The sequence below is a fragment of the Perca flavescens genome, chromosome 4, assembly GCF_004354835.1.
Source record: "Perca flavescens isolate YP-PL-M2 chromosome 4, PFLA_1.0, whole genome shotgun sequence".
NCBI lineage: Eukaryota > Metazoa > Chordata > Actinopteri > Perciformes > Percidae > Perca > Perca flavescens.
The window spans coordinates 23,301,582-23,315,253 of NC_041334.1; the positions used below are offsets into that span (position 1 = coordinate 23,301,582).

The 13,672-nt window shown below is 37.3% G+C and overlaps 1 protein-coding gene across 2 annotated transcripts in view; it reads left to right on the top strand.

The window, feature by feature from the left end:
• The window catches only part of ca16b (carbonic anhydrase XVI b), a 120,367-nt gene that overhangs the window by 59,857 nt on the left and 46,838 nt on the right, over positions 1 to 13,672 (top strand). For both annotated transcript variants that reach the window (XM_028574888.1, XM_028574889.1), the window contains exon 4: positions 7,221 to 7,369. In XM_028574888.1, the coding sequence (XP_028430689.1) occupies positions 7,221 to 7,369 (149 nt within the window). The remainder of the gene's footprint in view (positions 1 to 7,220; positions 7,370 to 13,672) is intronic.

The window sequence follows — 13,672 nt, forward strand, 5'->3', positions numbered from 1 at the left end:
TTCCATTTCCTGATAACTGCACCGACAGTTGATCTTTTCTCTCCAAGTCGCTTTCCGATTCTCTTGTAGCCCATCCCAGCCTTGTGCAGATCAACAATCTTGTCCCTGATGTCCGTAGAAAGCTCTTTGGTCTTGCCCATGGTGGTGATGTTGGATGCTGGTTGTTTGGGTGTTGACAGGTGTCTTTTATACAGGTAACGAGGTGAGGCAGGTGTATTTGATGTAGATAATTGGTTCGGATTGGGGCTGTGTCTTAAAGAAAGACTAACTGGCTTGTAGGAGCCAGAATACTTGCTGTTTGTCCAGGGGGTCAAATACTTGTTTTTCCTCATCAGATGGTTATCAATTTTAATAAATTCATATGATGTGATTTTCTGGAATTTTCTTTGGGATTCTGTCTTTCACTGTTAGAATGTACATATGATTAAAATTGTAGATTTTTGCATTCTTTGTAAGTGGGCAAACCTGCAAACTCAGCAAGGGGTCAAATACTTATTTCCCCACTGTATATATATATATATATATATATATATATATATATATATATATGTATATATATATATATATATATATATATATATATATATATATATATATATATATGTATGTATATATATATATATATATATATATATATATATATATATATATATATATATGTATATATATATATATATATATATATATATATATATATATATATATATATATATATATATATATATATACATATATAGTGAAAGGGCATGTGATGATGTGGGGCTATTTTAATTCCAAATACACACAGTGTATTTGGAATTAAAATAGCCCCACATCATCACATGCCCTTCACCATACCTAGCGATTGGCATGGGGTACTTTCCATAAAATCTAGGGCTGTGCTCGATTTGAAGAAATTCTTAGTCAACTAACCCTCATTCAATTGTATCGACTAATCGATTAGTTGATTTAATCGACAGATCTGTAAATCTGAGTTTCTCCGCAAAGAGGCATGCAAAAGCACCACTTTAATTCTTGTGTTCGCCAGAGATGTGCTCGTACGTTCCTTGGAAATAAGTCATTCAGCATGAAAAAAACATAAAACATGACTAATCGACTAAAGAAATCTAAGTTGACTTAGACCAAAACGGCCGATTAGTCGACTAATCGACTAAGAGGGAGCAGCCCCAATAAAATCATCTCTCAATGCAAATTAAACTATTAGGCTAACTGACATAAAACCATGTCAATCTCTAGGTATGGTCAAGGGAACTTTATCAGGATGTATAGTATCCTGGATCCATAAAATAACTGGCCTTTAAAAATAAAAATCTTCCTGCCTCTATGGGAATTTAACATAGGGGTGTACTCACTTTTGTTGCCAGCGGTTTAGACGTTAATGGCTGTATGTTGAGTTATTTTGAGGGGACTGCACATTTACACTGTTATACAAGGTGTAAACTTAATACTTTACATTGTAGCAAAGTGTCATTTCTTCAGTGTTGTCCCATTAAAAGATATAATGAAATATTTACTAAAATGTGAGGGGTGTACTCACTTTTGTGAGATACTGTATATGTAGTGACAGGACATAATCCATATCACTTACCCTATTGACAGATTTTAAATCCAAGCCCCATTGTTTCAGTGAAGTACCTAACAATCACACATAATAATTTGTCTTTCATGATTCCTTCATCTCTTCCTATCCTCTTTGTATCAACGGCATGCCTTGTTTTCAGATATATTTTGAAGCTTACTTGATTTACTGCTACTTTAAACCATTGCCATTGTTATTTTTTTCGATCAGCTAATCCGTGGACCATTGGTGTGAAAACCATGACCTTAATTGATCTCCTTTGCTTCTGGCGCTGTTTCTCTGAGAGTAGTTTCATCTTTTGAGTTTGATCATAATGAGAGTCGTTAGCCTCCATGACAACCAAGACCGCTGGGACAGCCAAGCAATGCTGCGGGCTGCTTATTTACAGTGATGGAAATAACATAGTTGGCTGTAATTTTGGGCACAAACAGTACAGAAGGAATTTTAGATGACTAAGCACTATGAAAATCAGGAAACTGGAACAATGCTACCACAAAATATTATTATACATACACTATTTAGAAGAGGACAACTTAATATTAAGTAAATTCACCTCGCACTATTTGAAATTGAAAATGAGTTTGCCCTAAATGAGGAACCTTTTTTGTTTTGCTTATTAAACTATAGTTTGCTATTACTACTGCCCTTCTGGAATTACCATGACATAACATGACCGGTAGACTTTATTGCTCATTGAAACATTAGGCTACATTTCTCATGAATGATAAATTAAATATTACATTACCAAGATGAAATGCACTTCAGAATACAGTGTGTTTTGAAATATTTTTAACATTATTTAACTGGATGGATGGATGGCTACCAAAGCCTTAAAACCTAAGTTGAGAATAAAGTCAAAAGCAGTGGATAAACTTTCCTCAACATTGATTTTTAGGGCTGCATTTGATTGTCCTCATCACTTGAAATGTGGATGAATGTTTTAATGGACTGCTACTCCTTCTTTGGTGTTAGTTATTGTTCCTCGCAGATATTTGTCCTTCATGTTTTTCAAAAAACAGTTTCAGAGTTTTGAATGTGATGCGTCGCAGTCTTGAGTGAATATTTGGCCTTCGGAGGCGTATTGTTTGCCACTTTTCAAGTATTTTCTTCTTGAATTGTATTGAAGTTATTAAAGATGACGTCAAACATAGCCAAGTGTATTCAAGCTCATTGTGTGGTTTTCACAGCGCTGTGGTCCTCAGGAGCCGAGCAGAAGCCCGTTAGGGACTCTTCACTTATCTATTACCTGACTGCTGTCAACTCTGATCATGGCTTCAAGCATTTTGTATCATGAAAGTTTAACCATGCAGTATATCCTCATCTTATCTGCAATGTTTTCATATATCTCTTTGTCCATTCATATTCTTATGAGACTAGGACTACTTTTGTGTGGCTTCCTCTGTCATTTGTTTGCATGTATTGCCACAACAAATTGATGTACAGTACAGTCTGCACCAGGCTCCAATATTCAGTCTTGACCCATATTGCACATTTGTCAAAGTGTATTGTACAAACAACAAAAAACATTTAATTCCATAAATAAGTGCAGGTTTGCAAACAACATTAAGGGCGTCTTGCCCGAAACGTCCGTGTGGCAAGTTTAATTGGAGTTCTAATTTGTTAGTCTAGTTTCTAGTTTGGAGTGCTGTCCTAGTTACTGTAACTTTTTCTATAACATTATTATTGAAGACACGAGAGATTTCATTTTTTTAAGCTACATTTTTTGTCAACGATATTGCTTGTTGATATCCCCGTGGTCATCGTTCAATGACAGCGGTTCTGTCTCGTCATTATTATCCTTAACGAAATTAATACTGCAGCAGAAAGTATTCTTTTTGTTATTAGTGTTATAAGTTAGTATTCATCAAACGATAGAACACAGTGGCCTCCATGTTTACTTATGTGCTGCATGTGATGTCTTTTCTTCTTTTCTGCGTGCGGGTCAGACATTCAGACAGGCAGAGACTCCCGCCTTTTATAGATACATTTTCCCTGATAATCGTTACGGCTGTACACACATTGGCACACATGGCTGTCTCCCACAGTGTCTGTTTTTTATGCTGCCACCTCGGGGTGCTGAAGTCCAAATGTTCAAACCCTGCACAAAGGGGCTTTAACATCCTTCATACTATTTAAAAGTCAATGTTGTAATTAAGAACGGAGTGAATTGAACTTAAAAGTTCATCGAGATTGATTTCACAATGTTCCCTTGTGCCTTGACCCGCTTTGAGATCGAGCTGATGGGCTGCCATTCAAGCAACGTTCCTCAACAAAACATTTCTCAGTAAAATTTCAAACAATTCTCAACCAAATTCATGAGGAATCGTAAGGCTCCAGAGACATCTGCATTGATCAAGGATTTACTTTCACAGACACACACACACACACACACACACACACACACTCCCTTTCTCTCGCTGGCTGTGATTCAAGGTCTTTTTGGCTTAGCTTCTAATTCCTGCTCTGCTGTTGGAGGGTTCAAACACACCCAGGGCCGCATTTCTAATGAAACTCCCAGGACCAGAGCCAGCATCCCCTTTCTTTGACTTTCCTTGTGTAGCAGACAGGATTACACTACTTCAACAACAGGAGACACATGGATTTATTACCATCCTTGTAAATACATATGTGTTTGCAAACAATTATGATCACGTAATGGGTAGTTCTTTCCTATGCAGACCGATTTTTACTTTGACCCGATGCTTTCAGTCTTGGAAATCTCTTCCATCTAAAAGACCTTTTCCTTCATACTGTTGCCCATCAGCTTAAGCCACACTGGCACATTAATACTGCTGGCAGATTCTTTATAGCCTCACGACAGGGGCTCAGCTCATCCCTCGTCACACAAGGTTCTCCTCTCTTCATCTCCTTCGCTTCCTTTTCTCTGGATCTCACACTCGCCACAACTCTTCCTGCTAGTAATCACCACGTGGTGATCTGTTTCACTTACATTTGATTCCATCCATTCCCTCTGCACATCTTATTCAACATGTCATCTGTATTTACTAACCGTCTGTGTTTGCTTGTACACATACTCATCCTCTTGGTTTGCTTTGTGTGATATGATTAAAAGTGGGCTGTCCTTATCCAGAGAGGCTGACTAAATCTCCTTGTAACAGGGGGGGATCATCCGACAGAGCGCTGGCTCTAATCGGGCTAATGATGTCAAATGTAGACGTGGTAAAGGGTTATAGATACATTAACATGTAACCTCAAATAATAATAGGCCTTGTCATTATGGGTTTTTTGATGCCTTGGAAAACTGGAGAAGTAACACAGCTTAAACTCACCCTTACATGACACCGCTAAGTACATTTACAAATGTTGGCTTCCAGGAAAAGTAGACAGGCTGAACTTTTAAGGCGGAATCACATTCCTGTTGCCATGTTATTACCTCATAACAGCAGTATGTCTGTGTTTTAACCTCAGGAAGAGGATTACATGGACCAATATGAATTGCGATAATGTTATGACCCCTAAAAAAACCCTCTCAGAAGCCACTGCAGGATTTCAACGGTGATCAAGCTAGTAACAATGATATTTTTTTCCAAAACAAATGAAACATTTTGAAGTTACTGGACCGTTTTTGGCAGATGGCAACAACATGCAAAGCTGTGATGCCATCCCTTCCGTGATTATGCTGTTTGATATAGTCAGCTCTCTTTAAGCAAACACCAGTATCTAACAAAAGTCATATTTTGTAGGTAATAATATAATAATAATAAATTTAATTGTTGTCTTATATCTGCCGAGTTCAATTTTGCAGAAATAAGAAAAAATTCCACAGAAAAAGCAAAACACATCTTCTAGGTTTCATGGTGGTTCAATTTAAAGTTTAAATCAAAACTGTGACTATACTCGGAGGAAATGCTGACAGAAATGAAATACAATGATAGAGACCTCAAGCTATATATATAGACACAATGAACAATAAAATCCACGAAATTGTGCAAAATAATGTTTTACATTACAGCCTGTTTTGGGATCACAGAGGCCTGAACTTATATACTTATATTTACACTTACATAAAATAACTCAGCAGTGAATTGTAACAAACTCACTGATAATGTTGAATGAGGAGGAAAGAGGGGGGCAAGGTGGAGGGTGGGGGTGTGGCCTTGATGAACTGCCATGCTTCACTCGTTTGCAAGCCATGATGTGTCTCTCTTTCTCATGGGTGGGCCAAATTCTCTGGGCGGGCAAAGCAGAGAACGGGGAGGTAACCTGTCCCCTTATGACGACATAAAGGGAAGATTCCAGATTGGCCCATCTGAGCTTTCATTTTCTCAAAAGCGGAGCAGGATACCCAGGGCTCGGTTTACACCTATCGCCATTTCTAGCCACTGGGGGACCATAGACAGGCTGGGGGAACTCATATTAATGTTAAAAAACCTCATAAAGTGAAATTTTCATGCCATTTTCATGTTGAGTATTTTTGCACCTAAACTCTTGCAAAGTCCTATTTCTGTGTGTATTCTGATGAAACCCAGTTACTGTAAATACTATTGCAAAGAATTTATGTGACATTCAATTTATGTTACCATAACTAATTCTACAATAAACACCTATATTACAAGATCTTCTGGACCAAAATGTCAAACCTTCAGCAGTGCAGAAACTGGTAAATACCATACATCAGAGGACATTTTTTTAAATACTTGCTATTCTACTGCTGAAGCAACGGCGTTACAGCCTTGCAGAAAAAGCAGGCGAATGCCATTATGTCTTCCTAGCAAACCATGCAACAAGTTTAAGAGAGAGTGATTTTTGCCTGAAGCTGTTCACCACAGCTTCCCACAGTCAACCAATGGGACGTCAAGGCCACTGGAAGAGGCTGTCAGTCGCAACATTGTGAATGTGCCCACCACTGACTTTGTATCTATCGATGATGAATCCCCACAGGGCGTCCCATAAAAACAAACCAGTCAGGCTGTGGGTGGCCAGGTAGCTAAATCTCCCGCTTGCTGCTGTTCCATTCCCCTGAGTCAAGATCATTTGAGATTTTTTTTAGCTCTTTAAATAGCATAATAAAAACCCATTCATTGTTCAGCCCCAATTTTGTTTATTTCTATGTAATCATTTCAAAAGAAAACCAAGTCTGTGTTCAAGGCAGCTTATTTATCATCCAATTTCATCAAGAAAAGTTGAAAAGGATATGTGGAGTTTGCACAGTTCACAAGTGCACTACAACAAATCAGAGCTAGTCTACCATCTTTACCAAGTTAGTTCATACTAATAATAAAACTGATTAACAAATGAACTAGTGTCATAAGCAGGTATTCCATTGTGTCATTTTATCATAGCAAACAGGTTTGATATTTTGAGATATCAAAGTGCATCGTCTCAGGATAAGAAGCTTATAGAATAAATATGAACATCACTGAATTGGAATGGGTTATTTTGAGATAATTGAGTTGTCATTAAAAAAAAAACTGATGAGAATTTCGATAATGAGAATTATGTTTTGATCTTCAGATAACAGGCATTAAATAAAAAGATGAGTAGCCACTGCCGCTCTGAGCTTCTGTACAATAAGTTATTTGACTACTAATCTTGCTTCCTTTGCATGAGTGTACTTAAGGTTCCTTCTTAGTTTGAGTCAATCTTATTTTAATTATTCATATTATTATTTTGTCTTCAGTTGCTGTTCTCCTGAAGGATGACTACTTTGTAAGAGGTGCTGGACTGCCGGGGCGTTTTAAGGCTGAGAAGATGGAGTTTCACTGGGGCCATAGTAATGGATCAGCAGGCTCAGAACACAGCATAAACGGCAGAAGGTTTCCTGTGGAGGTAAAGCATCCTTTCACTACAATACACTTTCACAAGTGTGCAATATGGGTCAACACTGAATATTAGAACCTGGTGCAGAATTGAGGCAACACATTAAGCTTCTAAAATTCAGTTAACCAGGGCCCCAATAAGTACCACTGGGTTAAGGGCCGAGGATTGTTGAAGAAAACTAAATTCACTGTGGTCAAAATATATTTTTAGGTAAAATCTGGCTTCCAAATGATGCTGAAATGGACCCACTGAAAAGTCCAATCAAAGAAAAATAGCAGCTTCCTTAATAAAGTTAGCCTCGTGAGACCATCCTGATCTCGCGAGCTCCAGTTTTCCACTCGTAGATCAGTCTGGCATCTTAAGATAGAGACAATTTAGAGCTGTTAGCCAAACGACCGGGCCAATCGGCGTTGGTTTTGAGGTGGGTTAGGTGGTGATAGACAGATGGTTTATCCAATCAGCTAACCAGTATTTTCAGACAGCGGCAGCCCTAATTCTGTTAGCCGCTCGCTAATGCTTTTTTTTTCTTGGATCCTTCTTTTGGAATATGGTCCGGGAACCTGAAATGGTGTCTTTTATTCCTAAATTCTACAAACGGCAAATATCCTTGGAATTTGAAATATGTGAGTATTTACCAGGTACAAAGGGTCTAACAAAAAAATTATTTGAGTTGCATTATGGGAAGTGTAGGATCCAGCATTTTGGAGCCCATACTAAGGACTATTATACAGTATATACAAGCTTCTTTTGCTTCGATTCTGACCTTCTGAAGTTTCTTGTGAGTTTCCTAACTCTATGAAAGTGCAATACGAGTATCCCTTACAAACCTTAAGACTTAGTTTTTTTTTAACAGTACAAGAAACTTTGACATTGAAGCATTTAACAAATAAGGCTATGTCTATTTCTGAGATTACTTTAAACCACGAATGGTCAGTTGTAAATCAAAATACAAAAATAATAGTAAAATCTTTTGATTCAGTCTTAGATTTGGTATCAGAAACAGAGTACTTTGTAGGTTTATTTGCGCATACAAGGAATAAGTCTTGGTGTTTTCATGCATAACTGTAAAAAGAGTACAAAAAGTCAAGAGACATAATAGAAAATAGAAACATGTACATAGAAAATATGAAAAATATAAGAAATATGTAAAAATATCTTTTTTTATAAATGTATCTGTTTTAAAGTGGAAGAGCTGTACAGTTGTGTGCAGGAATAAACAAAATTTCACAGTATGAAGCATAAATAGAAGAATAAGTGCTTGTGGCGAGAAAATACTGTAGAGATGTGCGTTAATGTAACACATGCCATTAGAATGTCAAGGATATTGCATCATTGAAAGCAGAGTGAAAAGGCGTTTGGGACAAATAAGTGTTGCAATAAAGTTTAATAAGATGAACATTGAAGCAAAAGTTCTTATTTTCTTGCTCTGGAAGTTTTTTTTTTTTGCACAAGGTCACAACACAGACCAAAAGACAAATAACAAGACAAAGGAAGGGAGAACAGTCTGAACAGCCTGAAAGTAATAAAGGAAAGCTGGAAAGAAATTAACACCCACTTGTTTAGCACAGATATAAAGGGTATTAAGTCTGAAACCTTTTTGGTATTATTTATTCTGGCTCCTGGATTAAAGCAGAAATCCCTGTCTTTTTATGTGGTGCAGAAAATAAGTTATTAGTGCCTTTCAGTTTTTTTATGATTTACAATGCCATTTATTTTCATTATCTAAAAATAATTTGCAAATGTGTCATACTCTTACATTTTGTGGGGTTATATCAAATGTTTATTTTTGTATCCCCTCTATTGTAAAAATGGTTAATATTAGTGTAAATATAAATATGTATGACAATAGGAAATGGCTGTGCCTATCTCCAAACGCACAGCTAGAGTCCTCCTGTGTTTGTTTCTTGGCCCTGTTCTTTGGAGCCTCTCCGCAGGCACAGCTTTTGATGCTAAATGACTGAGTAATTAGATTTATTTTAACCACATCACTTTGTGTTCAATGTGGTGTTAAAGGGCACCAGATTATATACAGCCATTATAAAGCTGTTGTGCGCATGGCTCTTTTGATGATGTGCTTCTAAATAAGACAATGGAATTCACTTTAATGACAAATTAAGGCAGCCGTGAGGAAAAAAAGCTGAGCAAGAAGAAGAAAATGATGGCCTTCAGATACATTATTTATTGATATGAAATATATATTTGTAGCTTAACATGTCTTTGTGTGTTTACCAAGGTTTTTGCATCGACCTCTCTGTCAAATAACATGGATTCCATGTCTAATGTGCTTGGAGTTTAAAAGGACGATGCTCTCTTAATAAAAATAAGGAACATAATGATGTGGCTTTGTGAAAAGATTGTGAAGTAGCTAAGCTATAAAAAAAGAAAGAAATGAAATTCCACACATTTGTGTATACAGGGAAAATATAAACCGGAATAGTAATTAGTTTTTATTTTTTTCCAACCAACCTGAGTCAGCTGTAACACCTGAACACTATTGGTTGCCTCTGAGAGTTCATAAAAACAAGTTTGCAAGGGAGTGGAACAGTTTAAATAGATAGCTAAAAGTAATGGATAAATGATAGTATGAAGTGGCCGGTCAGTTGGTAGAGCAGGCACACACATATAGAGGTTTATTCCTCAACGCAGAAGGTCCAGGGTTTGAGTCCAACCTGTGACGATTTCCTGCATGTCTTTCCCCTCTCTCTCATGTCTGAGCATATCATCCTATCATTAAAGGCGGAAATGCCCATAAAAATAAAATTTCTTTTTTTTAAATGATAGTTTGCAAAACTTTGACCAAACCTTCTGAAACAATGGAAAAAGGAGCCAAGCCTAAACACTGACAATCTGGGTTTACTGTGTCCTGTACAGTATAAAAACATATAATAATCATATCAATATTTAGAAATTGAAAAGGGTTAAATAAACCTTAGTTTACAATCAATTCAAAACAACACATTTAGGAAGATAGAAAGAAAAGAAAACCTTGACTGGTGGCCTCAATAAAGGGCAACATCAGACAAAAAAAGGTTGCTTTAGAGTATTTCTGCTTATGCATGGAATCTGTGTTGTTGTTGTTTTTGTTGTTGTTACTAATGGTATAGGCACTTTAAACTAAATGTGATTAAATGCACAGCAGCAATCGTGAAGGAAGTTCTGCCATTTGGATGCAAAGGAAATTTGAATATTTATAACTCATAACTTGAAGGATGAGTGGGCCTCTTCATTTGCTATGTATTCTATTAACATGCATGTCAAGAGCATGCATTCCTGATAGGATTGACTTGACATACACTATGACGGGGATGGTGGTTTCCTAAGTGACACCATGTGGAATTACTGCATAAGAAAAGAATAGGGCCAACAAAAGACAGCCACTCATGGCAACCATATCCTTAAGGGAAATGCAGTAGTCTTTACTACAGGAAGTACAAAGAGGAATATTCCATCCACATATCCGCAAAGATGTTTCCTGTTAGCTATATACAGTATATGTACATGCTGCACCATATATGCAGAAACAGCACCGTGTGGGAGGTCTGCTTTCTTTTAAATTATTCTCTTTATCAATAAGTCCGCCTGCATGTTTCAAACATGATGTATTATTTCACTCTCCAAATCAGAAGGTGAAAGAGGGTAATCAAATGATGAATGGTGGAAGGGGAAAATGGTTATGCAGGGTCTTGCCTTTGGCCATTGAACTGCTTTATCCTGTAAGATGTGACATTTTCATATTTCATATGTATGCCTTGACAGAGTTTGATGTATCTGAGATTATGTTACATCCGACACCACGTGTACAGCAAAACTCCACATTCATAAATGTTTGTGTTTGACAGAGGTTGGCTTTTGTTTTGTTGTGTATATGTTTTGTTCTTTGAGAATTGAGCAGCGTGACCTTGGAGGTTGAGCTCCAGGGCTTATTTGTCTCTGCTAAACCAAAACTGTTTTCCAATCTGCTGTCTATTTATCTCTCCACTTCAAATGAGTCATATTCAGCCTTAAGTCGCTTGTAACACATTTCATAAAGTATTTACTCTTGTAGTTGGGGGGAAAGAAAACCTCAAAAGTGTTTATTTAACCTGCCAAGAAGCTTGGAAACGTACAGAAATATAGTTCACATACGGGTACAGGGGGCGGAAAGACACATTCAAAAAGCAGCATTATAAAGCTGCTCTGCCTTTGTTACGTGGTCACGTAAAAAAAAACAATCACGGCTGTTCGGCCTGTGGCTCCTGAGCTTGACATTAATCTAACCACAGCCTTTTTCATGGGAGTGAAGTAAAGAAATCGATAGATGGACCACCTGTTCGCTCAAACAGCACAATGAAAAATGAAACAGTGGATTTTCTTTTCTGCCTCAGGGTACCATAAGGAGATCTTTTCTCATAATATATTAGTGTGTCACCAAGGTTAGATTAATTATACATGGATTACAAATCACACCTCTGAAGGGTACGCACTCAGTACTGGGGATATGAAGCGTTGGGGTGGGTGTACAGTACAGTACATTCCAGAAAGGAAAAAAAAAACGCTCCAGTAGGACTGAAAGCATATCTGCAGTCAAGACTAATAAGGATGGATGTGGCGACCCTAATAGCTCAACACACAAACTAAATACCATAGAAAAACAATACAAAGTACATAGATGTGATGGAGATATAAACTGATGAACACGCCTGAACGAGCAAATGCCTTGGTTTGTGACACATGGAGTTACTGAAGCCAAAAACCCATCAGTGGTGTTGGAAAATTAGTGAACGAGTAATTGGTTGGTTGGAAAGACGCTAGGTGTATAGCAACTATCTGTAATCATATCTGAATAATGCAATCAGAATTGGCGAATGTATTTTCTTTATCTGCTTGTGTTTTGTCTATTTGCATGTGTTACGTTGCAGTGCATTGAGGGACCAGAGAGAGAAACCTACTGTGTTAAAACAGACACATTTACCTGTAAAAAATAAAGTCAGGAAAGGAGAATACATTTGTGCTGCTTTGATAAATCCAATATCTCTCTGCACATAAACTTATTTCTTGTAGTTTGCTTGTCTTGCCTCAATATCTCGCTGTCTTGGGAAAACATGCCAAACACGACTTTGTTTTTCGCCTGTTTGTGCTAAAACGGAACTTGGGAATGCAGAGCAGCTTTCAGCGCTTGTGTTTTCACTCACTTTGTGCTGGAAAAAAAATATATTGTAAGCTTATGAACTGAATTTAGACTAAAGAAGGGCTCTGGAGATGTGGACAGTGTTGGCCATCTGCTCTACAAAGAAAACTGGAGGTGAATTATAAAGCTCAAATAATCTTTTGTTTGTCTCCCAGTTTCCACCTGTTACCCATTGTCTCTTCCAAGCTGTTGTTGGTTAATGGTACTCACCATTTTCAGATTTGTCTTCACATATTTCTCTGTACAACAGTATAGTACATTTTGTACTGACAAAAACAAACATGTACTGTATGAATGTGTCTGAATGTCTAAAGAGAGCTAAAAGATTGGTCAGACCACATGCCGGTCCTGCTTGAAATCAACAACTCCCATCAATATCTGTGGATGTGAATGAGGTTGTGCCAGAGCTCGCAAACATACACAGTGAAACAAAGCACGCAATCAGGTGATTCAAATCGCTTTCGGCAACATTTATTTTTATTTGCTGCTATGAGTGTTTGACAATTGAATATCACATTATCCAGTGTGCCGGCAATAAGAGCAGGTCACATGAGCCAATGTCAGTGAGTAAATGAAGCCTAAGGGGGCCAGCTTAATTGGGTAATGTAGTTAATAACATCTGAAGGGTGATGAATGGCCGGAGCTCTTTCTTGTTGAGTTCTCGCACAACAAATTAGTTCCATTATAGGCTGCAGTTAAAGGAACTCTGAAGGAAACTGATTAACTTAAATGATCTGGATTGAGTCATTTTGTACCTGGTATAGGCCTTTGGTACGCATTAATGGATTTATCCTTATTTATACGCTTACTTATTTAGACTTTTTGCATCTGTTTTCTGTACAGCCAATTGTGGCTGGGTCCCCCCCTAATTTTCCTTTTGAAAGAAGAAAAAAGGCAAGAATACCCTTTAATTAAATCAACATCTAGGACCTTTTTTTATTGCCAATTAACTTGGTTCAGTGACATGAAAGGGTTTTTCATTTTAAAGAGGCTCCAGACAGCGAGATGATGGACAGCTCCAATTGCTACTTTTAGAATAATTTCCTGATTTTGATCAGCACTACCATATTATGTCTGCTTTTGAAATGGAAGGAATGAACATCTTTTTTATTGTATTCGGTGAATGATGGTTTTCACATTATATT